The sequence below is a fragment of the Fulmarus glacialis genome, unplaced genomic scaffold, assembly GCF_000690835.1.
Source record: "Fulmarus glacialis isolate BGI_N327 unplaced genomic scaffold, ASM69083v1 scaffold10874, whole genome shotgun sequence".
Taxonomy (NCBI): Eukaryota; Metazoa; Chordata; class Aves; order Procellariiformes; family Procellariidae; genus Fulmarus; species Fulmarus glacialis.
The window spans coordinates 1-25,095 of record NW_009206124.1 but is presented as its reverse complement, the minus strand read 5'-3'; the positions used below and the strand labels follow the sequence as shown (position 1 = coordinate 25,095).

At 40.5% G+C, this 25,095-nt stretch overlaps 1 protein-coding gene across 1 annotated transcript in view; it reads right to left on the bottom strand.

Moving 5' to 3' along the window:
* Positions 1–22,959, bottom strand: part of WDFY3 (WD repeat and FYVE domain containing 3) — a gene marked incomplete at both ends in the record, with an annotated part of 89,231 nt that extends 66,272 nt beyond the window's left edge. Inside the window, 7 exons of the mRNA XM_009575632.1 lie at positions 2,423–2,589; positions 5,435–5,621; positions 9,305–9,497; positions 11,360–11,521; positions 12,572–12,681; positions 21,501–21,624; positions 22,867–22,959. Of these exons, the coding sequence (XP_009573927.1) occupies positions 2,423–2,589; positions 5,435–5,621; positions 9,305–9,497; positions 11,360–11,521; positions 12,572–12,681; positions 21,501–21,624; positions 22,867–22,959 (1,036 nt within the window). The remainder of the gene's footprint in view (positions 1–2,422; positions 2,590–5,434; positions 5,622–9,304; positions 9,498–11,359; positions 11,522–12,571; positions 12,682–21,500; positions 21,625–22,866) is intronic.
* Between the last annotated feature and the right edge of the window lie 2,136 nt (positions 22,960–25,095).

Sequence of the window (25,095 nt, the reverse complement as noted above, 5' to 3'; positions counted from 1 at the left end):
CACTCAACAGAGCAATAAGCAATGACAGATCCTCGTCAGCCGGGTTCAAAGCTAGACAACATGCACAGCCTCCAAACTATCCTCTTGCTTTCACTCTTTGGGCAATTGCCTGCAAGAAAAAGAGCGCTACGCATAGAGAAACTCCACAGGGCAGTGAAAGGCCAGCAGTTGCCTTCCTTCCACAGAGAGGCTGCCCTTGTTCAGGTCTGGATTAACCGATGTGAACAACCATATGGTATCGGAAGGGTATCGGAAGGTGGCACGGGGCTGGCTTTGGGAATCAGGTCTGGGAATAAGAAAGCTTTGGCAGGGTCCAGTACTGTTAACGATTAGGAAATTAAAACAAAGGTAGAGATTTGTAAAGTGTAAGGTAGCTATAATATTAGCACACAAAGACCTCACATCTTTAAAAGCTCAGTCAAATTTCTTCTTATAAGTACCTTCAAGCTGAATAAAATCTCATTCATTTAGCCAAAGAATGCATCATTTATGAGTGCTCCCTGTGGCCCCCAGAATTTTCTATGGGCAGATATTATTCTTATTCTACTAAAAAGATGCCTCAAAGCCAACTTTTTTAACTTCTGTAGGAACAGTACAAGTCACGGTGGACAAATCCTGTGATACAGAAAACTACTAATGGTAAAAATAATTAAATAAAATAATCAATCAAGAGTGCAACTTGAAACACATTCTAAACAAAGCATTTAGGATGCTCTAATAATAAAATCTTATTTTCAAACAAGTTATAAGCTGTTAAACTGATTAAAAAAGCCTTTCATCAAGAAAGAATCCTGATTTATTACATATGCTCTGTCGAATGCTACTCTGCTCATTATTTATAAACTAAGTTGTCCAATTTAAAAGTAAATTCAATTATCTTCATGTCTAGCCTCACCACCTTCCCTGCTAGTATTTCTCCAGAAGGCAACAGGAAACTTCTTTGAAAACTAACATGGAACAATTTCACATACTGGAAGAATATTAATGTTACATTATAAGTCATACTCATTTGTTTCTAAAAGGACATTTTTTACATGCTTTCTTTACAATGAAAAATGTTGAAAAGGGGATTCAGAGCTTATTAAACGTGACAGGAACACAAGTAGTGACAGATACAACTATTTATATTCTATTTTAGTATCAGCAGTTGTTCCAGGCAATCAATCAGATTAATAAATTATCTTTGATTATTACAAGAATCCCTGAAGAAACCCAATCTTAACCAGCTCTTCAGAGTTGAAGAACTAAAAGGATTTAAATAAAAGCAACTAAGAAAATGAGCTGATATGGTCTTCATAAAAAGAAAACTTGCCAACGTAATGAAAAGCAGGTAAAAGGAACCAAGAGATGTTGTGACAAATACCAGAAAATTAAATAAAAGAATTCCTTTGGAGATTGCAATAGGCCATGGTTCTCTCATGCTATTGTATCAGAAAAGCTGATTAGCTTAAGCAAAAATTAGTATGTTATTATCAAAACGTGGAGAAATTAAGCTCTGAGTGTGACTATTGCTTTCTCTCTCTATGTAGTGCAAAGGGAAAACAATTCCCATGAACAATGAACTCTCTCAATACCAGAGAAAGGAAGTCATTGTCCAAAGAACCTAGACACACAAAAGAAACAGTGAAAGTAAATCCATTAGCCTATAAATCTATAAATGTAGCCCTACCACAAAAATTTTTCTTGTATTCCGGTATTACTAAACCCCATAAAAAGTCCAAATAACAAACCAGCTCCACGGCCACTATTAAATTCCAAAGTCCCTAGTTACATACAAGACTTACCTGAATTTTAAGTTTATACACAGGACGCGAAAAATAAGTTTATTTTTACAAAACCCTTTCCCCCCTCAGACTTCCTCAACCTTATCTCCATATCATAATTGACTGTGGTTGCAAGCACACCACAGATTTCACCACTCTGTGAACACTGATGATGAAACAACAGATTTCAGCTCAAAAGTTACGCTTGCCTAAGCTGACGAAAGCTAACAGAAAGCAACTCTGGCCAAAAAAACCCCCAAAAAACCAACCAACCAAACAAAAAAATCAAACCAGCACATCAGCCTTTCACATCAGTTTAGTAAGAGCAGCTTAAAACACCATAAATCAAATCAGTGCATCTCTCCATTATTATAATCTCTTAAAATGTCCACGTAGAAACTGTCAGCTTTGCAGTGAGAGATGTTTGACTCAGCCTTTAGTTCTCAAAGACAAAAGCCCTACACTTTCTTCTTTGGGTACCAACCCTAAAATAGAGCCTTTGAGACCAACATAACTAAGTATTTGATACGCAATCTTAGTAAAAGTACCTAGACTCAACTGCAAACGGTTTGTGTAGTACACGGCTTCTCTGCATTTTGTTGTTTACCTTTAAAAAACAAGAAAAAAAACAAACAAAGGCAGAAGGAAAGCAGACTCACCTTTGCCTGCAGGCTGTGGGACTGCAAATCCAGGTAGTAGGAAAGGTACTCCAGTGGTAACACCAGCTGGCTTTAATTCATTGACACCATATGTTGTTAAGGAAGTTATCAAATTAACTAAGTCCTTCAAAGCATCCTTAGATTCAGTCTCTTTTGCCTGTTCTAATCTAAAGAAAATACAATAGATCAAGTTAGCAGCACTAGGTTATTTCAACTCAAATCGCTTTAGTAAGATATCTCTTCCATTTTACTCTATTAATTTAGAGACCACACTTTTACTGGCCTGTTCCTGCAGCATTTTACATGTTCTCTGCTCATATTTCATACCATTAAGTCAGTCAAACATTATTGGATTTATTAGAGCATACATTTATTTGCCATAGAAACTCACCTCATAAATCTATCCTTGAACTCAATAGTCTGCTACCAGATAGGAAAATAGCTAGATAGTCTGTCATTAAACAAATCCATAATTAACTTGCTAGATTATATCTTTCACTTTCAGAGTTAATACTTTATACTAATGAAACGGTATCTTGGTAGAAGCCTTCACTTAGAAGCACATAATGAAACATCTTGAATGCAAGAGGATGGAAATGCTAACATCCCATTCCAACCATTGTTTCCCGCCAGCAACACGTCATCAGACCATACCCTAAAAACTGACTCCGAATCCTAGAAGAATCCTCATTTTCCTTCTACTTCACCAAAAATTAAAACACGTTTAATTACTTACTAACTCTATAGTATCTATAGATCTTGGGAGAAAGCTGGGGACCACAATCTCCTATTCACTCATGCAATGTGAGGTTTATTTTTCTTCTTGCTGACAAGTGACCGTGGCAGCCCTTAGAAACAGCTCATTCTGCATCCTCCCATCTTCTTCTCAGTCAGACATGCGGCTGAACCTCCTTCAAACAGCCATTACAGAAGCACTTAGCTCACCTACTGCCATTCTACTAATTCTCCAGTGCCCTGCCCTTTCACATCACCAAGGTGATATTGCATACTCGCTCCTTTGGTCCTCACACACCTCCTACAATTTCTTGTTAAGTCACCTTCTTCACACATCCTTCTGCATTACCAGCTCCAAAGCCTTTCCTCTTTGCAGCTTGACGCTCAGTGACCAGATTTCATACCCCCATGTGACAGTCATCTTCACAATAGTGCCATAGAGCTGAACAAGACTCTGTCAGTAGGTTTGAGCCAAAACATGTCCAGGGAGAATACATTACTGTTGTTGATCACTGACTGATACACAGGGTTGTCCAAGATGATCGTCTTTTGAAACAATCTATATTTTGATTTGAAGATCAAATAAACTAAAACTTACAAGAAACAGCAAGAGACCATCAAAATGGCCATCAAAACAGCAGTCATGTTTTGAACAATCTTCCATCTCCTCTACAATACACAAATCGCTAATAAATACACCACATGCTGGTGTGCGCTGTTCACCTTATCCCAGGCATTTCTGCAAGAGTCCTAGTTTTCTAGAGCCACCCTGGGAAGAAGTGAGGATAATGCATTCCTACGCTTTTAACCTTTACTGATGACAACTAAAGACCCCAGGTGCTCTCCTTCTTCAATCAGACATGCAAACCTCTAGTCTTCCTATACCTCTGTGAGGGATCCCCCATTCTTTGATTTAAAGGATGAGCAAGCTCAGGAGAGAGTTTGTTTGAAACACTTGATCTACAGAGGATCACTTCTGTACCTGAAAATGAAATTGCTAATGACAGCATGTTCCCCTCAAATTTCACCTAAACTCTGGCTGACAGTTTCTGGAAACTGCTGAGTTTGAATTACACTGCTTTCAAAGAATGCGTTAGTAAATACAACATATTCAAAAACACCATTTATACTACAAGAACAATAACAATTCTTTAACAGGTGTTTGAACTTTTGTGGCACCAAAGACAATTTATGAGTAATTTTAACTGTGATTAAGAATTTCAAATGCCATGTCTATGTCTGGTATCCATTTAAAACAAACAAACAAAAAACCCAAAAACATACTATGTAGTAGAAAATTTAGTTCAAACATTTGGGTGCCAAAACCTAGGATCCTAGCACCCAAAATGAATGGCTTGAAAAAGGGAGTTAACAACATTAATAATTCTCATTAACGGCCATTACAGCACTGTTTCTAAGCATCTTTGACCCGAGTATACGTCATAAGGCATACACTCATAGATATCATTTCCCAGTTTCTGTCGTGGATTTGTAAAACACGTATATATTTCAACAGCTAAGCGTGCTTCTTCAGAACTTCATATCCAAACAAAGCAACACAGATTGACCACAGATTTTACACAAATAATGCAGCAGACACTAATTTGCTGACTGAGAAAGAAAAGAATGAAGTTTCTTTCATGGAGAGAAATAAAATCATGGATGGATCATACATCCAAGCTTTGTTTGGGCAGGCATTTTCTTTACCCTATTTTGCGATGCATTTAGCAGTACCTTTAATAAAAAATACAAATTAAAAAAAAATACATATATACACTAATTCCCTAGTAACGTGAGAGTTCTCTCCAGCACTCTGGTATTAGAGCTTATGTACAAAAATGTCTCTTCAATACTAAGAAGCATGTCTTCTACCAAGTAGCACGCACTACATTTACGTACATGATTTTTCATTACAATAGTATGTTAAAACAAAAAAAAAAAAACCCAACCAAACCCAAAAATCACTAGTTGTGGTCAAAATCTTATTTTCTGAATTCTTTATACATTTTTAGTACCAGTTGTTTTTAAGCATCTGCTTTCTTAGCACATACAGAAACATTTAGTAATAAGCCAGTACCAATTAATAAAAAGTTAAACAATGTAGTTTCATAAATGGAGACAAGCACATAATTTCATGTTTTGGTCCCAATGTCTTCATTTCATAATAACCTATAATCACTTATTTGTTCAAACCTATTCACCTATTCTTTATTAAGAAATCTTTTCAGAAAAAGCTCACAGTGAGCTGTCTGCATTCCTCCAAGCACTTTTGCATACCTGAGGAGGAGGTCACAGAGGAAGTTGTATCCTTGCCATATCCTAAAATCATCCAACAACGTTTGGGATACATCACTGGAGTCTTTGAGAAAACAAGAAAGTCCAGCAAACATCTCAACTATTTCTAGGGGAGAAAGGTCATCAGACTGCTGCATGTTCTGAACACACGTGGACAAACATTCCTTTTCTGAAAAGAATCGCAATTAAGAAATTTAGGGTTTTACTGACATTAATCACAGCAAGAAGCAGAACTAGTACAAGAGTCATGGCAATAAGGTAACTGTTATTTAACTATCTCTTACCACATAACATTTAATACCACAGAGCACTTGAAGACGAGTACGATTCTCAAGTGGCTTTGGATCTGAACCCTAACCTCTTTTTGCCAACCCCTTCCTCCCTTTTATAATCTTTACTCTTGTAAAGGAGGAGACTGTGTAGACAAATATAGTTTTTTACCTAAAAAGTTTGACCAGATAACTCAGCAGAAAAAAAAGACAAATATGGCAACTGTAAATAATTCTAAAACATCTTTTTTTCTTTTAAAACACAAAGTTATACAAAGCACTGACTTAAACTGTTACTGATGTTGGGTAAAACCCTACACATAACCCTTTACACCATGTCTTCTTATTGCTACACTGGTTAGCATTTCTTTGGCTGGCATATTTGCTTGCCCGATAAATCTTGATCAAAGAGAGACAGCTTGTCTCTTTCTGCATACCTCTCACACTCCATCACTTCATTGGTCAGTTGCAAAAAGCCTTCCCAAATCTATAGTAAGATTTTAGGTTGCGCTCCTGTTTTATAGATGCTCCTTTCCATTATCTGCTCTTTTAACTTCAGAGCATGCGTGAGACAAGTGCAAGTCTTTCTAGCTAGACAAAATCTCCCAGAGATCAAATCAAAGCATGAGATAGTGAAAGGATGCTCCTTTGCACGATAAAACATCTTAACTTTTTTCCTGAATATGAGATGAGCCTCTTGACAGATGTTGTTATCTCGTAAGTCAGGTTTATTTTTTTATCAACAAGTGAGAGAGAATGCCAACTGGTTTTCTTTTTAAGATTTTATTTCACTTTTTAAAGAATTTAGAGTATCTTTTGATATGCCAGCCTCACTCCTCTGTGGATCAAGCCAATAGAGAAGTGATAATGGTAGTAGCTGCAATATGCCAAACAACAGTCAAAACTCGGTTATTTTGTTTGTTGTGATTCCTAAGGTTTTCACATACACACATACACCTTCTACATGTACCAAAAACCCACCAGAAGGCTGTTACAGATGTAGGAAAAATACCTATCACCTTTTAAGTCCTATCTGAAAATACTTAACTGATGACAATTCTGTGCTTCCAAGTGATACTGTAAATTCACGTCTTTCTGACTGGAATTGGAAATACGCTGCTAGCAACAAGAAAAAACACAGACTGAAATTTTCTGTGAAGTATGTGGGAGCAGGGTGACATATTTCATAAATTGTCAAAATGGCTTTGTGGAGCCTTGTAACTGTTTTGCTTTCCAGGGTGTGAGGAAACTGTGGGTTTCTTTTTTTCCAGTAGGTGTACACTGCTAAAATGTATGATAAGGATGTTAGTTCACTTCAACAGTCACTCCAATTTAAAGACTACAAATGCTTCTATGTGGTCCTACAGTCTAAAAGCCCTAAAAATAACATTAGAAACATATTCTACCAAATTTCCTACCTCAAATCCTACATACCTAAACACCCATGCAGTTTTATATTAATGCAACACGAGTCTTTCATACGCAAAGCTCCTCCCGGGCAGCTAATATCCTCTCCAACAGTGGTTTTCATCTCGCTTTGCTCTCACAAATTCTTTATCATAAACCAGCCTGGCAGCTGCCCTTGCTGCTGTGACCAGTTCCTTGTTGTCCTGGTTCCGGCTGGGACAGAGTTCACTTTCTCCCCAGCAGCTTGGGGGGTGTGCTGTGTTTTGGGTTTGGTATGAAAGGAGCGTTGATGGCCCATTGATGCTTTGGCTGTTGCTGGGTGATGCTCGCACAGGGCCGGGGGAGCACAGCCGGGGTGGTGGACCCAGCTGGCCAATGGGGTATTCTATACCATGTGACATCATGCTCAGTATAAAAACCAGGTGTGGGGCTCGCGGCGCGCCCCGTTCGTGACACGCGGTCGGTGGTCGGTGAGCAGTTGCATTGTGTATCGCCTGCTTTGTATATTCTGTTATTGTTTGTCGTCACTTTTTCTATTACTGTTCTATTAAGTTCTATTCCAATTATTAAACTGTTTTATCTCAACCCGGGTGTTTTCCTCCTTGTGCTCTCCCGATTCTCTCCCCCATCCCACCGGAGGCGGGGGGGTGAGTGAGCGGCTGCGTGGGGTTAAACCACGACACTTGTAAAGATACTTCTTATATTAAAAGTACTTCTTATACTAGCTACCAAAATCTGTAACCAGCTACACAATTACCCCTGCACGCTACAGCTTCGATGCCTGCAACAGCCAGGATACTATTTGTCTCAAAAAAGGACAGGAGGTAAAATGGAATGACTCTGGCTGCTTCAGTCATTTGGTGGCTCGCAGGCTGGATTAAGCCCATGAGGTGATTTTATTTTGTCCTTCGGGATGCACAAAATCTGCAATCTGTAAGCTGTATGGCAAGGTGAGGAAGACAAGAGCCCAGCAGAAGAAACACAGGCTGGCTGAATGGTCAGCAATCTAGTCAGCCAGCCGACAGGGAAATTGTAGGGGCTGCAAACCCATCCAGCCGCCAGGCTCCTTCCAGCTGAGTCCTAAAAGCTCCGCACCAGGTTGTGACACAGGCTCTAGGACAGGCTACACGTAAGCTTCCTAGGAGCACCGGTACTGAGACCGCCGCCTTCGGGCAGAAGCTTGGGTCTCAGCCAAGCGAATGAGAGCATCCCTGGGCCAGGCCCTAGGGACAACATCCTTGCCTGGGAACCCCGCAGGGAAGCTGGGCTGGATCACAGAAGAGGAAGACAGCTGGCTGTTCCAACGTGCCATCAATAAGCACTCGGAGGTTCACACTCAAGTGTTTCTGTGCCCATACACCGTGCTCCCTCAAGGATTTCCTAGTGCCTGTATTACCCAGGTTTTGCTGTTACCAGGGTACGCCAGCCTCTGATGCCCTGCATAATGGACAGTACACTGCAAATCAGTGGTGGTTGTAATAGCCTGACCCAGCCTCTTCCTGCAAAAACAAAATGTCTAGGAGAAAGAACCTTCGCCCAGCATACCCAAATTGGCTCTCCCTGGTTTGCGTAATGCACCAGTATTTACTACATGGGCTTCTAATAGCTCAAACTGCGTCAGCAGAACACATGGAGCTGGTTCCTCTTCCTGCAGCTTCCTCAGATGTCTCTACACTTTTATTGCCAGCTAGAGTGGTACCCAAACAAGCAGCTGTAAACAGGACACTGCTAGCTTGCCTCATTCCTCTGCAAGGAGCTGCTGCTGCTAACTCAAACACAGGACAGAAAACAACTAACTCCTGTTAAGAATTAATGCTCGCAGCAAAAGTGACAAACCTATGCATCTTCCCCTTACTTTTCAATACAGGCAGTTACTGAAGTTGCTGAAAGCCTTTCCTTTTGGTTAGCATAAACTCTACACCAAAACATGAGAGGAAACTCCGCCTTCCAATGTTAACTTGAAACATGGATGAGGCAGACTCAGCTACAAACACCTCTCTCGCTACACAAGTGCTCTGAAATTTTACCTGTATGTAAACACCTGCATGTCCAAACAAACAAACAAAAAAACCTGTAAGCCTGCCTTGATATATTATTTTCATGCCTATTTCCTAGCTAAGAAAACTATGAAAGAACAGAAAAAAAACAATAAATAATATTGGATAAAGACACATACCATGAATGTATTTCACTACATTGACACTAAGGCCGTGACGCGATATGGTCATTAGCACTTCCCCTGCACTCTTCCTCCAAGGCAGATTATAGGGAGGGCACCATGAGGTTATTGCACTGAATAGAAGCTGGAGATCATCCTTTTGAGCCAGTTCTTCCGCCGGGGACACAAAACTGCACAATTTTACTAGGATCTGAAACAGTAAGTCATTAAACATCTAGCGTTAATACCCTGATCATTGCTATTTTTGTCTAGACTTAGTAAAAGGCGAAACATTCTTCCATTTAGCATACACATTAAAAAAGGCAATGTGCTGTCTTCCCTTTGCGTGTTGTTTCTGTAATTTGAATTGAAGACAAGGTTATTCAACACATGGTTATTTCAAGTCCCAGTTCAATTTCAAATGACTAGCAAAAGATTAGCAGCAGAGTTTAAATCTCTTAGGCTGACACAGATCTCTTTGGCTGACACAGCATATTTGTATGGATACCAGATTATTCCATTCTTGGAGAATCTGCCCGTTACCTAATTTACAGGTCTAAATGTTGTAGCGGGGCAGAGGCTCTGCAAAGCAAACTGTTGTACCCCCTCCTAATGCAGGAAGAAGGCTATTGATGTGTTGTCAGCAGAGCAGCATCCATACCATCTTGGCCAAATGAAAACAGCCAAAATAGTACAGCAGGAAAGGATACAGCAACACTGTAGACCTACCTGGATTATTGACTCCTGGATCTGAATTTCCAGGTTACCTTAAACAAGACAAAACGCAGCCATGCAATCAAAGTTACTACGTTGTGCTCCCTTTTCTGCATGTTTTGAGGGCACCTGATGTCCATTTTGTGTCTTGTGCAGGAAAAGCTGAGGCTCCCTCTCAGAAAACTGTAGGAAGACTTTGCAAGGCTGCCTGTGTCCAGAGGAGGTTTGGAAGCTATCTGAAACCTCACCCATTCCAGCCAGCTCATTTGAGAGCACCGCTTTACAGCCCTTGAAGAGGGACAGAAAAGAGCTGAGCTGTATATTGGGGGGGACTCTATGTGGTAACATTGATCATTTATTAACTCTGCTGACTGAAACATTTTCTGAAAGATAGCTCACAGCACACTGTAATTTCTGCTTTGGTAAACAGCCTGTAGTACAAAGACAAAAAAAAGAGGCAAATGGGTATGTTCTCATATAGTGACTGCTACTGGGCAGACAATGTGGCTAGTAATTGTGGGAATAAGGCTTTCATCTTTATTTTTGTAGCGCAGGTACCAAAATGCCTCTCAAATGCTATACTTATAAATCTTAACACTGCTTTCAAATCCCTGAAGGAGGTGATTGCTGATAGACTTCTATGGTTTTGCATATGTGGCTACAATGACTTTACATAGAGACACGTCCAATTTGCACATGGAAACTGGTAGTATGATCATCAACCGCTTTCTAACAGTAACTGTCAGCTCCTTCTAAAAGTTTCATCAGGAGAACGTACAGGAATTTCTTTGCAAGATCTCCAGCTGAAACTCCAGAAAGCAGGAGCAAGTCAGATGGAGTCCCTGGTCTCCCTGGGAAATCTGGAGGATAACTGTAATAGTAACTGCAAGCTCAGATGGTTCATTCCCATATTTAAATTATTTTTTCCACATTCATGGTTTATTTCCATAATTAAAGGGAAAATAGCATATGTTAAATTAATTCATAGATAATCGATAATAATGGTTTTTACTATGTCTATTTCAATTAGTAACGGCCAAAGATACCAAAGACTAGGACCAGTTAGATTAAAACAGAATAATAGTCAACATGTTGCTCCTTTTAAGCAGCTGCACAGAAAAGTTGCATGCATTTTTGTGGAAGACATATTTGCTGAGGACAAAAATCTAAAGGGGATTAGAAATTTAACCTCAACTGTGCTTGCAGGAAAATCCATCTTACTCTGAGCCCTCAGTTTGTGAACAATCAAGGAAGAGCAAAACCTGGTTCAAATGAAAAGTTTCTGGACTTCTCTTGCATGAAGCATTTCCATTCCACTTCCACTCTTGCAAATTCCATGACCTATTTTACCCTTCTTACCTGTACAAAGACTTTCTGTAGTAGCGCTCGGCGCTCTGCGAGAGGTAGTTCATTCTGTGCTCCTCCAACTACCTCAGGCACATGTGGAAGGTCAAAAAACAGATACAGACATTTAACAAGTGTGGAAGGCACTGACATTGTTGTCATGCAGTCCACAGTTTTCTGGGGAAAGAGAAAACACAGCAAAAAAACAGTTCAGCATATTACTATATTCAAAAAGTTATACTCCTGTAATGCAGTTGACTCAAATGCTGGTTTTTCTTTCTCACACCTTTGGTGAGGTGTCCATGCGGCAGTACAGATTTACCATCTATTCTTGAATGCCTACCTAAACAGTAATCTTAAAAATAGGATCATAATTTATTTACATGACAATAGCATCTAACAGCCACAGTTCGGAGCAGTCACCACACAGGATAGAAACAAAAACTGACAGTCTCTGCCAACAGAAGCTTACAAGTTAATTACAAGACCTTCAGCCAAGCCCTCATTAGCTATCTATTCTTTGTAGCAATAGAAATGGGAGTGGGAGGAGGATTATTCAATTTATGCATTCACTTGGCAAGAAGGTGTAAGCAGGCATAAGAAGCAAGGTAGTAGAAAACACGAAAGCATCAGTGGGAAGAAAAGACAAATCGGGGCAGAGGCTGGTGACATACTAAACACAGATAAGACGATGTGTTGAATTATAAAGGCAGATTAGAGCAGAAAGAACAAACCACACAGCTGTCCAGTACATTGCCAAAGATTGGCTCTCTGATGGAGGACAGCACCAAAAGCACAGGCAGTAAAGATTCATGATATCACCCGCTCATCACTGCTGCTCACTTCACTTTTCACAACTGCTGCCGCCCTCCTTGAATGGGGTTCAAGGTCAAAGCCTGAGTGATTTAGGTGCTGTATGTGACATGCATCTCATGGGGCACTAAGCAGCAGCATGTACGAGAAGCCTTTGGGGAACAATAAAAGTTGCGTGCATAATTCAAAATAACATTATAAATTAAAGTTCCAAAACGATGATTTTTTACGCAACTGAAACCACAAGGAGCTAAAGCAGAAGTTCTGTGGCAGTATAACAGAAAAAGGACCTTAACACAGAAAGCAGAATACAGTTACAACATCTTTTAGCGCGTGTTCATGCAGCTCATTATTTTATTGCTTTTGTCTCTCCCACCCCACAATTTATTTTCAGCCTTGCTGTTTAAGACTAACCTGTCCTGATGAAGCTAGTAAGTTGATTGTGGTGAGCAGCATCCAACCTCTACTTGCTTCTTCACTTTGATTGACCTCCAGAAACTGGACTATGGCACGACTTGCAGCCTCTGCAGGGGAGCAGTTAAAAAATGCAGTAAGAATTTGATCTGATAGTCTGCAGAAGGGAACACGTCCTCTCAACAGTCCCGGGCACTGAGCATGAATTCACCTCTGCAGCACTACTTGAAAAAAGCACTAGGCCTACACTCTCCAGACACACATTCCAGTCTTCCAGGCGCACTTGGCTTTGACACTAGCAAGGCTGCAAAAAGTACGTTTTTAGGTCATGCGTCATCCTTTAAACCAGCAGACAGATTTCAGTAACATGCAGCAACTTTTGTTTGGGTATTTTGGCTTTATCAAATACAACATACTCTTTTCCAGAGACTTGAAGTCACCATCGCTTACTGGTCTCAGTGGGCAAAGCTGATACTCAATTTCTGGAAAAAAGCACCGCACTGAAACAACGGTATGGAGGATAATGGGAAAAGACTGGAGGGAAGGAGAGGTGCGGAAAGTCAAAAGGAATAAAAAACAGGAACAAAAAGTAAAATTAAGATTATGATCAGCAATTACCACATCCCCATTCATTTTCTGGAAAATGAAAAAGCTAATAACTTATGGCTAATTATTATGAACCGGGGACCGCTTCTGGAATCAGATGCTATTCCGTAACACTCAGACCCAAATATAAATATTCAGCCTAGTAAACAAGTTATCAGCCTCAATAAATAAATCAACAGAAAATGCAATCCTATTTCATTGCTGTCTGAATACACACTTATGTTAAGAAATCTGCCAGATGACTGTCTATTGCCCTTAAGGGAAATCTAAAACCATTTTTCATTAATAACTGCATATCAATCATCTTCAGTGCTTTTAGTGTCAACTAGGACAAAAAAGGAATGTGCATAATATTGCTTAAAAAAGGAATTCCAAAGGAATTACTAACAGAGGAATAAATCAGCAACTTAAGAAAAATCCAATTTTAATCTTGGTTTGTTTGCTTCATCTGCTGTCAAGATTCCCCAGCACATACCTGTGAAGGAGTCTGTTCTAAAGTAAACACATTTTATATGGCAAAGTACTTATCAAACTTCTAGCACTAACTACACTGAAAAGATAATTTGCTGGAGCACCAGACTGTAAGCTGAGCTAGACTAGTAAACGTACGGAGCAGATGATCCTAGAAGATGTCTACAGTTGTTTGCTTTACATTCCTAACATTAACTTTTCTCAAGAGAGACTACCACCATACAGAGCCAAAGCCATCAACCACTACGTGTACTGGTGAATCAACGTAACAAAAATCAAGGCGTAAAGAAACACTTTTATCCACAGGAGGACAGCTGGAAGAGAAGTGATTATCTCCCTCTGCACAAGGCTCGTTAGATCACGTGTGGAATGCTGTGTCCAGTTTCGGTCCCAACCCAATACAGGGAAGACAATGATCAACAGGAGTTCAGCTGAGGGCCACAGAGATGTTTGGGGGCTGGAGCACCAACCCTGTGAGAAGAGGCTGAGGAACCAGGGAGAGGGGACAGCCTCAGGGGCACTGAACAGCAGCCTCAGTGCCCACTGTGTGGGGAACTATTGAGAAGTCAGAGCGGGCTCTTCACAGCACTGCATGGCTGGAGGGCAAGAGACAACAGGCTTAAATCAAGAGAGCTTCAGAGTGCGTATAAGGAGAAATTTCCCCCCACCCCGACGACAGAGATGCACTGAAACAGGGCCCAAAGAGGCTGTGCTGTCTCCAGCCTTAGAGGTTTTCAAGACACGACAGGATCAAGCCCTGCGCAACCTGGTACCACCTCACAGTTGGTTTGGCTGTTAGCAGGAGGTCGGAGAAGAGACCTCTCTTATTCTATGATTTTCTTTCACACGGAAAAAAGTCTATTTGATGTCTCACTCAGGGGATGTCACGACACCCGTGCTGGTGTCAGTTTCATTCCCTTCCAGTGCAAAGAGCATGTATTTTTCCCTGAAGCCCAGAAACCCTTTTATAGTCATAATCCTAGAAAAAAGATAAAGAGACAGATTTAAGGTAAAAATCCAGATTTGGTTTATTTGTGCAATGGCTATTTTCCCATGTTTTTGTTTTGCAGCCTTATTCCCGTAACAGGTTTTTGTACAAATCACTGGCTTTTCCAATTCTGGTGCTGAAGTAAGGACAGGCACCTACCAAATCCCTGCACGAGACTGAGATAGAACAAAGCTTGAAACACCACAGTGAAAGGCAAGGCAATTTTTAAAACTCACATAAATGCAGACATGCAGCAACTTCCCAGTGTGCTGACCTTTCTGTTTTCCAAAACTATCGGTGCAACCAGATGGTTTGGGTGTATGAGCAGACCAACTTAGAAAGCACAACAGCTATGCCACAGCCATAGTTCCTACACTAGAGGCATATGCAAAATGCCAATTCCTGGCAAAAGCCACTTTCCTAAATTCTGAGCGTCAAGCGCGTCTAAAGCACGCGCTGCTTCTACAATGACAGTGCCCCACCAGCCCAGCGTTAGGTGCTATTTAGTAGGCCCGTTCTCTTTCTATCTGACCACAGGCAGAGCTGGGCAATCAGTCTCTGACTGTAAGCAGGTACGACTGGTACCAAATAGGTGTGCACAGCCTCCTTCGGGCATAGTCTCCAAAAGCCACCTGTGGAACAAGGGTTCTTTTAGTCATCTTTGAAAGTGAGACTTAGGGGTTAAGTATATGCTTCTGAAAAAGTTGTCATGCTGCTGGCATCCTAAACGGCATAGGAGTTGAACACTATAAATAGCAGTTTCAAAACTGTCAGTCTTAATTAAGCACTACCTAAAACACAGACAGCATTTTAAGTGCAGGAAGAAGTTCTCGTCATCTGCTCTGAGCAAATTTGATAGCACTATCATTTAAGACTATTTTCTATCATCATCAGTAGTCTTAATTTATTTCTTTTCCCTGGTTCTGAAGTGCTCAAGTCATCTCTTTAATACAACATCCTCTATGTGCCCCCCCCACATGTCCTTAGCCCTTCAACTTCTGCATTAAATCTAGGATTGGGATATGCTAGCTAGTAAAAATGGCAAAAGAGCAAAGAGAAAAACCTATACAATAATACGTAAGCATACATATCTTGACACCTGTGCAAGCATGTACGGATAAGTATGACCAGAATTATGTGGTCACATGGATAATACAGAGTAGTCAGATTTTTCAGCACAGATTCAGTATATATGGGATAGAGGCTTAGTAGAATAAAACACCAGAGTTTGTTTCATACATAAGAGATGACACAGGTGCTTTGCGTCCTGGACTTCAGAAAAGCAGAAGATGGAAAGCAATGGGATTAGACCCATTCAGATTGCTAGCAAAAAACAGCACTGCATTACAAGCAACATTACTGCCTACAGCAATAGCACTAAGGACAAATTCAGTACACGAAACTTTTAGTTAGATGTTCTAGTACCATAAACAGCATATAACAGTGTCGTCAGACTTTTGTATAGCTTATTCTCATCCTAAAGTTGAATATTAGTAAAAAAATATCTGTGCATATACCAAAGGGGGTGGGGGGGAGTGGGAGGTATGGGTGGGTGTGTCAGGGGGCTGGTGGGGAGCAAGCTGAAGTCAGGGACCCCTTCTCTAATCAAGCCTTCAAGAAGTCTCTACTACTTCTCGTGGGGAATGCCTGGAAACACAGTCAGATACCTAGAGTTAAAGAATTCGAATCATTTCAACTGCCTACATAGCAAGAGAGAAGTATCAATCCAAACAAAAATGGGATGGCAAAAAGTCTTCCTTCAATTATCAGGAACAGCGCAGTGCTGTCGTCACAAGCCGCAGATAGGAAGTGGCTGATGCCTTTGCAGTGTGCAGAAACGGAGGGCTGTTCATCCAAAGATAAACAACTCAACCGTGCCAACAGTTAGCCTCACTAACCCAGCCGATAAAAGAATGGGCTTTCTCGGATCTCTTGGAAAGGCACTATATTGCACTACACTTGCCTTGCATAAGATCTGGTAAAGAGCATAAAAAATAAATGGAAGGTTAACCAAAAGTAACAAGATACAGCAGTCATTGATCAGAACTGACTCCTGATGAGTAGCTGATAGGACACTGCTTCCCTTTCAGAGCAATTTCAATAAATTCAAAACAGAATCACCTTGTAAAGCAAAGTCACCCACAGGACAGGAAAAACATACATATATAATGAAAAAAACACGACACGTGCAGTAACAGCATGTGAGATCGTTTCCAACATACTCTCTTCTCAACAGAACAAAAGTTACTAACATACCAAAAAAAGCCTGAAAGCAGCCCCTAAGTCCACTCATTTTAGCGAGAAAGATCCTCAACACTTCAAAGAGAAGCAGGCACTACAAGTAACACTATCAGGAAAACGACAGGCTTCATTATGGAAGGAACCCAAAAGGCTACTTACTAGCAGAAGATAAGAAGCTTCCTTTAACTACCACCGGTAACTTACCCAAAATGCGAAATGCACTTGAACAAATTACACTAACTCTCTTGTATTTAAGAAAAACATAAAATTAGTTCTGCAATAAAAATGAACAACAAAAGCAGAGTTTGCAGGTCAATGAAATTTTAAAAAGAATAGAAGTAGGCATTGTCAGAGGCCAAATACAAACCGCTGATGTGGTTTTCTGTAATGATTAAACATTATGATGACCACTGTTTATCAATTTGGTCTCCTGAAGTGGTTTGAAGATGAGATAATGATAGTCTTTCAGCAGATATGTTACAGAAATGCCTAAAGAGGTTAAAAGCATTTTTACTGGTGAAACAGTTTGTGTAAATCAGTGAAATTAAGCGGAAGAGCAAGAAGAGGGGTGGGACAGACACACACACAAAAAAAACACCCAAACAAAAAAAACCCCAAAACCAAACCACCACAACATTCAGAGGGTATAAACAGTAACTGAAAATGTTGTTTCTGGAGGTAGAAGGGATTAGTTGAACAGTCTAGAGGTATGGTAAAAATAAATTTAGCATTAAATTGTAAATCCTGAGACAAATACATACAGCAAATGTTGCAAATATGGAATGAAACGTTGACTGAAATCAACGAAGCAAGACACAACTAAATTGAATTTAAAATGTGCATAAAACAGTGATGTACACAGACTAGCACACATGAAATCATAAAAAAAAAGAAACCCCAAACTTTTGAAATTGACCTTGAAAGGAAGTTAAAATGTTCCAGCCCTGTGATAAACCGTTTTGCCTTCTTATTCTTCAATTTTCTACCCTTCTGCACAGGTTTCACAGATTGTGCCCACAACCACTTACTCATATTCTGACTGGGGAAGGACCTTCCAGGTTGCAGAATTGCCCATCACTAAGGGAATCATTCTGAACCTCCCTGTGATACCAAGTGTTTATATATTCTAATGCATTAAATAATGGGAGCTGTCAGTATGTCATCTGGTGTGCTTGAGAGGCAGACAACATAGGACTGAGTTAGAAAACAATTTTAGTAAACATGGAATAACCACTACAAGGTACCAAATCACAGGTTTGCACATCCTCAACTGCTGAAATATGAGAAGCTGTTAAGAGTGAAACAGAAAAGTGTACTCTGTACTTGCCCTGTTTCTTGCTTTCTGCTTGTTAGTGCCCGCAGCCGGGAACCCACCGCTCGGTTACGCGGGTTCACAGTTTGATCCGGGGAGGACAGCTTTATGCATTTACCTTTAAGTTTGCAACATGAAACTATTCAGTAGTTGGGATTTCCCATGTACAAGGTACAGGTACTCACTGAAATGATAAACCAAAAGGTCCCCGGCTATTCGGCTCACGGCACCTGTGGCATGGAAAGAAAAGCTCTCCCACCTCCCTGCAACACCACCTACCTCCACACAGAGGACTTCGGGGACCACGTTCCACTGTGCGTCAGCCCAGCTAGACATCTTGAAATGGCACACAAGTCCCACTGTCCGTACCAGAGGGATCGCCTGAACTAACTTTCCCTGCTGTATTCTTATCTTTGCATTGGGTCTAAATTATGATGATGTGCCAAACACTCTAGGACATGCTGTTGAAATATTTGCAAAATCACAGAGGAACCAATGCATCCAGAATATGTCTTTTGAAAAATACATGAAATAGAAGTGCTGCTTCCCCACCAGCATCAGTAGGCAAAGTAGCCACATTTATTCTACCAAGATTCCAGCTGTCCCTGTGCCTTTTTTAAGAAGTCTATATTTTTCAGCCCTGAGCCAGATGCACTTGCTCCCAAAAGAAAGGTTCATTTCGGAACTGAGACTATGCTAGAAATAGATGTTTGAACATATATTTTAGCATAGTACTACCACAACTTTTTAATCAATTCAGACATGAAATTGGATTTATTTGTGGAAAATTTGGCAGCTTAAAATCTCAAGTAGATAGAGCTATGTCAACCATGACGCCACCATCTTCAGACTAGATACCTCAGGGCAAGGGAATCCATGCACTAATCCTCATAGATACGGTTACTGCTGTCAGCTGCAAATTATCGCTGTTGTACAGCAAAGACTTAAATGTGCAAGATAATTTAACTCAATTTTAACTGCTTCGTTTTTCTTACTCCAAGGTTACAGCCATACAAGAGAAACAAGACAGTTGAAACTATAGTTGAACACATAACTACAATGGCAATGTTCAGAGACTACTTAAGATAGGGTGCTGGCACAGTTACGACCGAATCGTGAAATGCTGTTCTGAGAAAACTACTACAGTCTGCCAAGAATAACTGAGATATGCCTCCACGATGGCAGGCATTACTCACATAGCTATTAGCATAAATATTCAAAGGCCTGATGAAAAAAATTGCGCTGTGCTCCATTATGAGATTGGGGGGGGGGGGAGGACAAAAACAAACAAAAAAAACCCCAAAACAAAACCAAACCCCAACAACAAACAAAACCCCCCCAACACACAAACAGGTAAGATTTAATCATACCACATGCCCAACTGTAAAATACTGCCAATGCATTTATCTCTTTACACATAGAAAGCAAGTTCTTGTAAAATTTATTCCCCTTCATTAACTATCTAAAGTTGACTTTTGATAATGTTTGTATGGAAAGCTTGTCTCTAAAACAAGGTCAGCAATTTTGTTGACTTAAACGGAGCACCTCACACCATCAGGAATTTGCACTTGGATATTACCAGAGACATCGCCTGCATATAGTTGTTACTGAAGTTTTTCACTTTTAAAAACACACTAGGAGATATAATTACGTGTTAATAGCTATTAAGATATGCTGTATCTTTTTGTTTAGTACACAAAAAGGATGGAAGTTTAAAAAAAAAAAAAAAAAGACAAGAGCCTTCACAATCCACAGATACAATATTATGTCTTTAACATAAAGTGTATTCTAAAAAGCCAAGAATTTCTGTCATTTTTTTCAGTATCACAGGAGATGTGTATCTAGCTCTAAACAGTTTAACACGGAAGTCTGCAAACTATGAGTTTTAACAGCTTGTTAACTGGTCGTTTCTGGAGAGTAAACTGCAACTCCCTGAGTCCCACTGAGTCACAATGCAACTGCAGAACACGGACCTCTCAGGCCTTCTTACACGAGGTCTGAAAAGAGTTTACTGACAGAAGTAGTAGCTATCTTGATAACGAAGGAAAAATGACTGCTTTACATTTTAATAAAAACATTGGTACTCATTACATTAAAGTTTAGAAGAATACAAAACTGTCTTTTAAGTCACTGTGGTTAAGTTTCCAAGTGGAGTAGAAAACAAGAAAAACCCCAAAACCCACCAACAACAAAATCTACCTCTGACTTAGCTTTCCAGACAACTGGATTATCTTGGAGCAAGAAGCAGAGGTATGGCTTAAGTAAAAAACACGCAAAAAATGGCCTTTCTTAGCAGAATCCAACTGACTAGCAGGCGTAACAGATGTTCCCCAGAAAAAAAGGTCAAACAAACACCACCATACTGCCAGCATGGCTGTTGGACATTCATTTCCCCTAAATATCCAAAGACAAGACATTTTGTGTCTGTTTACCCATAGAGAACAGGTTTTGTCTATGATATCTGTTTAGCCATCTGGAATGTTTCACTGTTAGTCACTCTACTTAAAACGGAAAGAAATTGTAATTGGCACAGTTTGTGACTCCTGACTTCATGCATAATAATTTGCACAGCCTTTTCCAGTCTGCTATTTCCTTATTTACCACCAAATCCAAACTGAGAAGCCAGCAGAGATCTTGAAATTATCTAGTAGACAAAACCTTGATATTTCTTGGAAGCGCTCCTCTTCAGAAGAGGAAATCAAAGAGTAAAGCTAATGAAACATGCCTTCTTGGCGCATTGTCCTCAGTTATGCAACTCCCAATATGTGGTCAGGTTCTGACACGGTCAGGGTTCAACAGAACCAAATCTCACCCCGACATTTAATAAACGGAGCAAAAGAGGGATCCACTAACATTTTTCTAGGGCTGGCAGTGTTGGTCCTAATGTGGGACTCGCTGTACTTTCACATCTTACTAGCTTCCAGGCCAATAGCTAATTTAAAAAATGCATGTTTTTGGAATGTTAACATATCCGAGGGACAAAACACACCACCAACAGGCACCTCAGGCAAGATACAGCAGCTGTCCACATGCATGTTCTTGGTCTCCTACTAGTAGGTGATGCAACTTAGCTCACTCCTCTCTCTCTGATGTGTTGTCAAGTTTGTGGAACTCAGCTTGCTCCATAACCGAGGGAGGAAAACTCTAGCCTCCTCCTCTCTCTCAGCCCAAAGAAACAGAAGACAACGCATTTTTGCTGCGAAGACTTCAATTCCTGAGCCTGCACAGTTGCTCTGGATGGCAGCTCATAGTATTCTGACTCATCTGAAATTCGCAATGCACATCTCACAAAGCCCAAACTTGTGCCATACCTGTGGACTTATTTGATGCTCTCCGTCGAATTTCAGTCACCATCAATCGTGACACTTGAGTAGTAAACTGCAGGAGGTCAGAAAATTTTTCTGTCATTGTACTTGGAGGAGCATTTCCAAACACCTAAAACAAGAGAAAAATGGATGCATCAAAAAGTCATTCAGTTTACAAGGATCACTACGAACTACCACCTTCCTTTGAGAAGGAGGAGTATTACTATGGAGATTATAAGTTTTTGTTTTCCTGCTGCAGTGTTCATCACTGTACTGGTTTTCACAGTGCATGCTCCAAGATACATTCACAGTTGGAATTAAGTCATCATTCAGGGAGGTAAGATCTGATGAATGAAGGGGAAAAAGGGAATCACAAGTTTTCTTGCAAGATGAAAACCCCACAGAGCCCCAAAAGACTGAGACTGCACATAATGGGGAAAAGACTAGATACCAGAGCAAATTCTCCAACAGGAGGTCTGTTTTTAAGACTCCTTCACTATCTGCTGGACCTAAACATCCACAGGGGTGAACTGCATGTGCAGAACAATGTGTATAAAATCTTCTAGAAGGGACTAGGAAGTAGAACTGCCCTGTTAAGTCTTCCCTCAATAAACTGATGATACCAGGAAGCCTCCCACGTTGCTGGCATCCCAAGGCCTTACTCTCCTCTCTTGAGATCCTCCTGAACGTAACAGCAGTAATTACTAGGGATTTTTTTTATAAATTGTCACTTAATTCTAGTAACTTATTCTTCATGATTAATCATTAATTTGGTTATTAAATCATTTACTGAATCACATTTAACAGGGAGAAATGTGCTAACTCTGTGGTATTGGACAAAGCTACGGAACACGACATTATCTCAAAATGGATCATCTAGTTGTTGAGGTAATTTACTTTTCATTCAAGACTGCACGCAAAAAGGAGTCTCCATCCACAATTCTGATGTAATCCTTGCACTAAAACGGTCACAGTAAAACCACGATATGCATTATCAAACAAAGTATGCAATCCATATGCATTATCAAACAAAGTATGCAATCCGAATTCTGGTATCATCACTTGTGTCAGTGCTGAAAAAACAGAATAGCCTGCTAAACACCTGAACAGTCTCAATACTTCTCTGCACATTTACATTTTTCTCTCTCGTGGCTATTTACATAACCTGCAGGAATGTCACCAATGAGCCAGGAAGCGTAATACATTACAGTATTTTTCTAGTAAAACTTTAGTTCAACACGTTATATTTGCCTCTCAGAAAGAGGATGCGATCTACAGCAGTACAACTGATTTGGACTCAACAGCTACTTCACCCTTGTCTCCTTTCCCTGGATGACCCAGTTATACTATTGTAGCTGAGCTGCTGACATACTTGACTGAGGTCACTCTTAAGTCTAGGGACATCCAGTGAAATCCGCAATATTACAGCCAACAGGGATGCGAGATAATTGTCGTACTGACGTACCTTGAAACCCCGAAGTTACTGAAGAAAACTTAAAAGGCAGAAGACAGAATAACCTTTGTCTAAGTTTGACTTCTTACTCCCCTTAGTATCTGTTCCTCTGGCACATTACAGAACAGCCAAAAATATTTTTCCTGCCTACTCGCATTGCAAAGTCTTGATGAAACGCAGCCAGAAATACAACATTGAAATTGAACACTCAGTTTCCTCACAATAAAAATACTTCTCACCAAAAACTTAAGCATTTCTCATACAGGAGATTTCAACCACCATTATCAATAAAGCAAGCAAACAGGAGCCCAGACATTACAGGCAGATGACTGGTTTTGACAGACCAAGAAAAACACCCCTCATTTGGATTACGGAGTACACAACATTCCCAATACAGACAATCCAAATTTCCCTAAACCTTTCACAAGACCTCCTTTTGCAGTTTTCTGCATCAGCTCCCAGTTCATCCGAGAGCCTCTAACTTCCACAATGCTATAAGAAGGGAAGAGGGCCTCAAGGCTTGCGTGTTCACTGGTATAACCTAAGCAAGATTATCTAGACCAGAACGCACACTGGCAGAGCATCTTGCTATCATTAACTGTTTAAAGCTCTTTCACTCAGACCAAGGAAAGAAGAAAAACTAACAGCCCTGTTACCTGTCCTGAGCTTGCCTAGAGTTGTCGGCAGATCCCAGCAAATGCAGAGAGCTCAAAGTTACAGTAAAAGGTTGACTGAGGTGAACTGTTTTTTAATTAGTTGCCCCATAACCAAGTTTGCACTGTGTATCTGCATTCAATATTGGTAGTAAAAACCAGGAATAGGATAAGAAGCATTTTACCAGTAAATCATCTTTTTAATACAGAAAAGCAAGGCTCTTTCAAGAAAATGTAAACAATGTACCACTTACTCAAAACCAGCCTCTTCATCATTCCATCCATTTTTTCATATACTGCAAAAGCGTTACTACTGTGCCAGTAGAGCAATGCTTCTGCGAACGCATTGAACTCTGAAAGGAGCCTTTTGAGTACTCTTCCAGAGGGCCCATCTTTTGTTAATTATGCACCGATTTAGCTTTTCATTACTACGTGATTCATCATTTCATAAGCATCCCTGAACAACAAGGAAACAGAAATGGTCTGTAAACCCATCCGTTACCAGAACTAGCAGAATGGTTTAAACTACAGCGTGTTTGAGACATGCTGTATCTACAAACCAAAGTCAAGAATGCTTTAGCTCCTCTGGATTTATGATTAATAATGCTCAAAATATCAGGAAGAAAATAGAACTGCATTTCACACAAAAATTCAGATACCTCTGAAAAGAAAAAAAACACCAACAAAAAACCCCAAAACTCATACTGGTTAAGCAAGAAAGCCTCAAAAGAGCTTCTGGATACACTGGTTATTCAACTAGCTGCCTATTGCTACTTGGATGGCCACTTGGATGCCTATGGGAAGCAGACTTACCCTCCTCGCTCTAGATGTCTGCGTTCAGTAAAAATCATGCTTCTTCCAGAACTATTTGCTGGATTTCTTACACACACACTCCCTGCTTCCAGCCAAACACACGCAGCTCTCGCTTCCAACAGCTCACTACTCTATACAACAGACATTCTGAAGTACACATCAAGGTGTGGTATGGAATTCTTCATCTGAGGTGCACAATTTATTTGGGCTTTTCTCCTCCTAACACAGACACCCCAATCTGGTAACAGATAATGCTTCTATGGTACACCATCATGGACTTCCCTTAAACAGTAACACAAAAAGTACCCAATTTCACTTAAACCTGTTCAACAGAATACAGATAATTATGCAAAGTAACTGACTGTCCTGGTCCCAGCTGGAGTTAACTTTCTTCCCAGCAGCTTGGAGGGGGGTGTGCTGTGTTTTCGGTTTGGTATGAGAGGAGTGTTGATGGCCCATTGATGCTTTGGTTGTTGTTGGGTGGTGCTTGCACCAGGGACTTTTCAGCCTCCCATGCTCTGCCAAATACAGGGGAAGCTGCGGGGGGCGGGGAGCATAGCTGGGGCGGTTGACCCAGCTGGCCAATGGGGTATTCTACAGCATGTGACATCATGCTCAATATAAAAACTAGGGGGGGGCCTCGCCCCCCGTTCGCGACACGTGGTCAGCGGTCGGTGAGCAG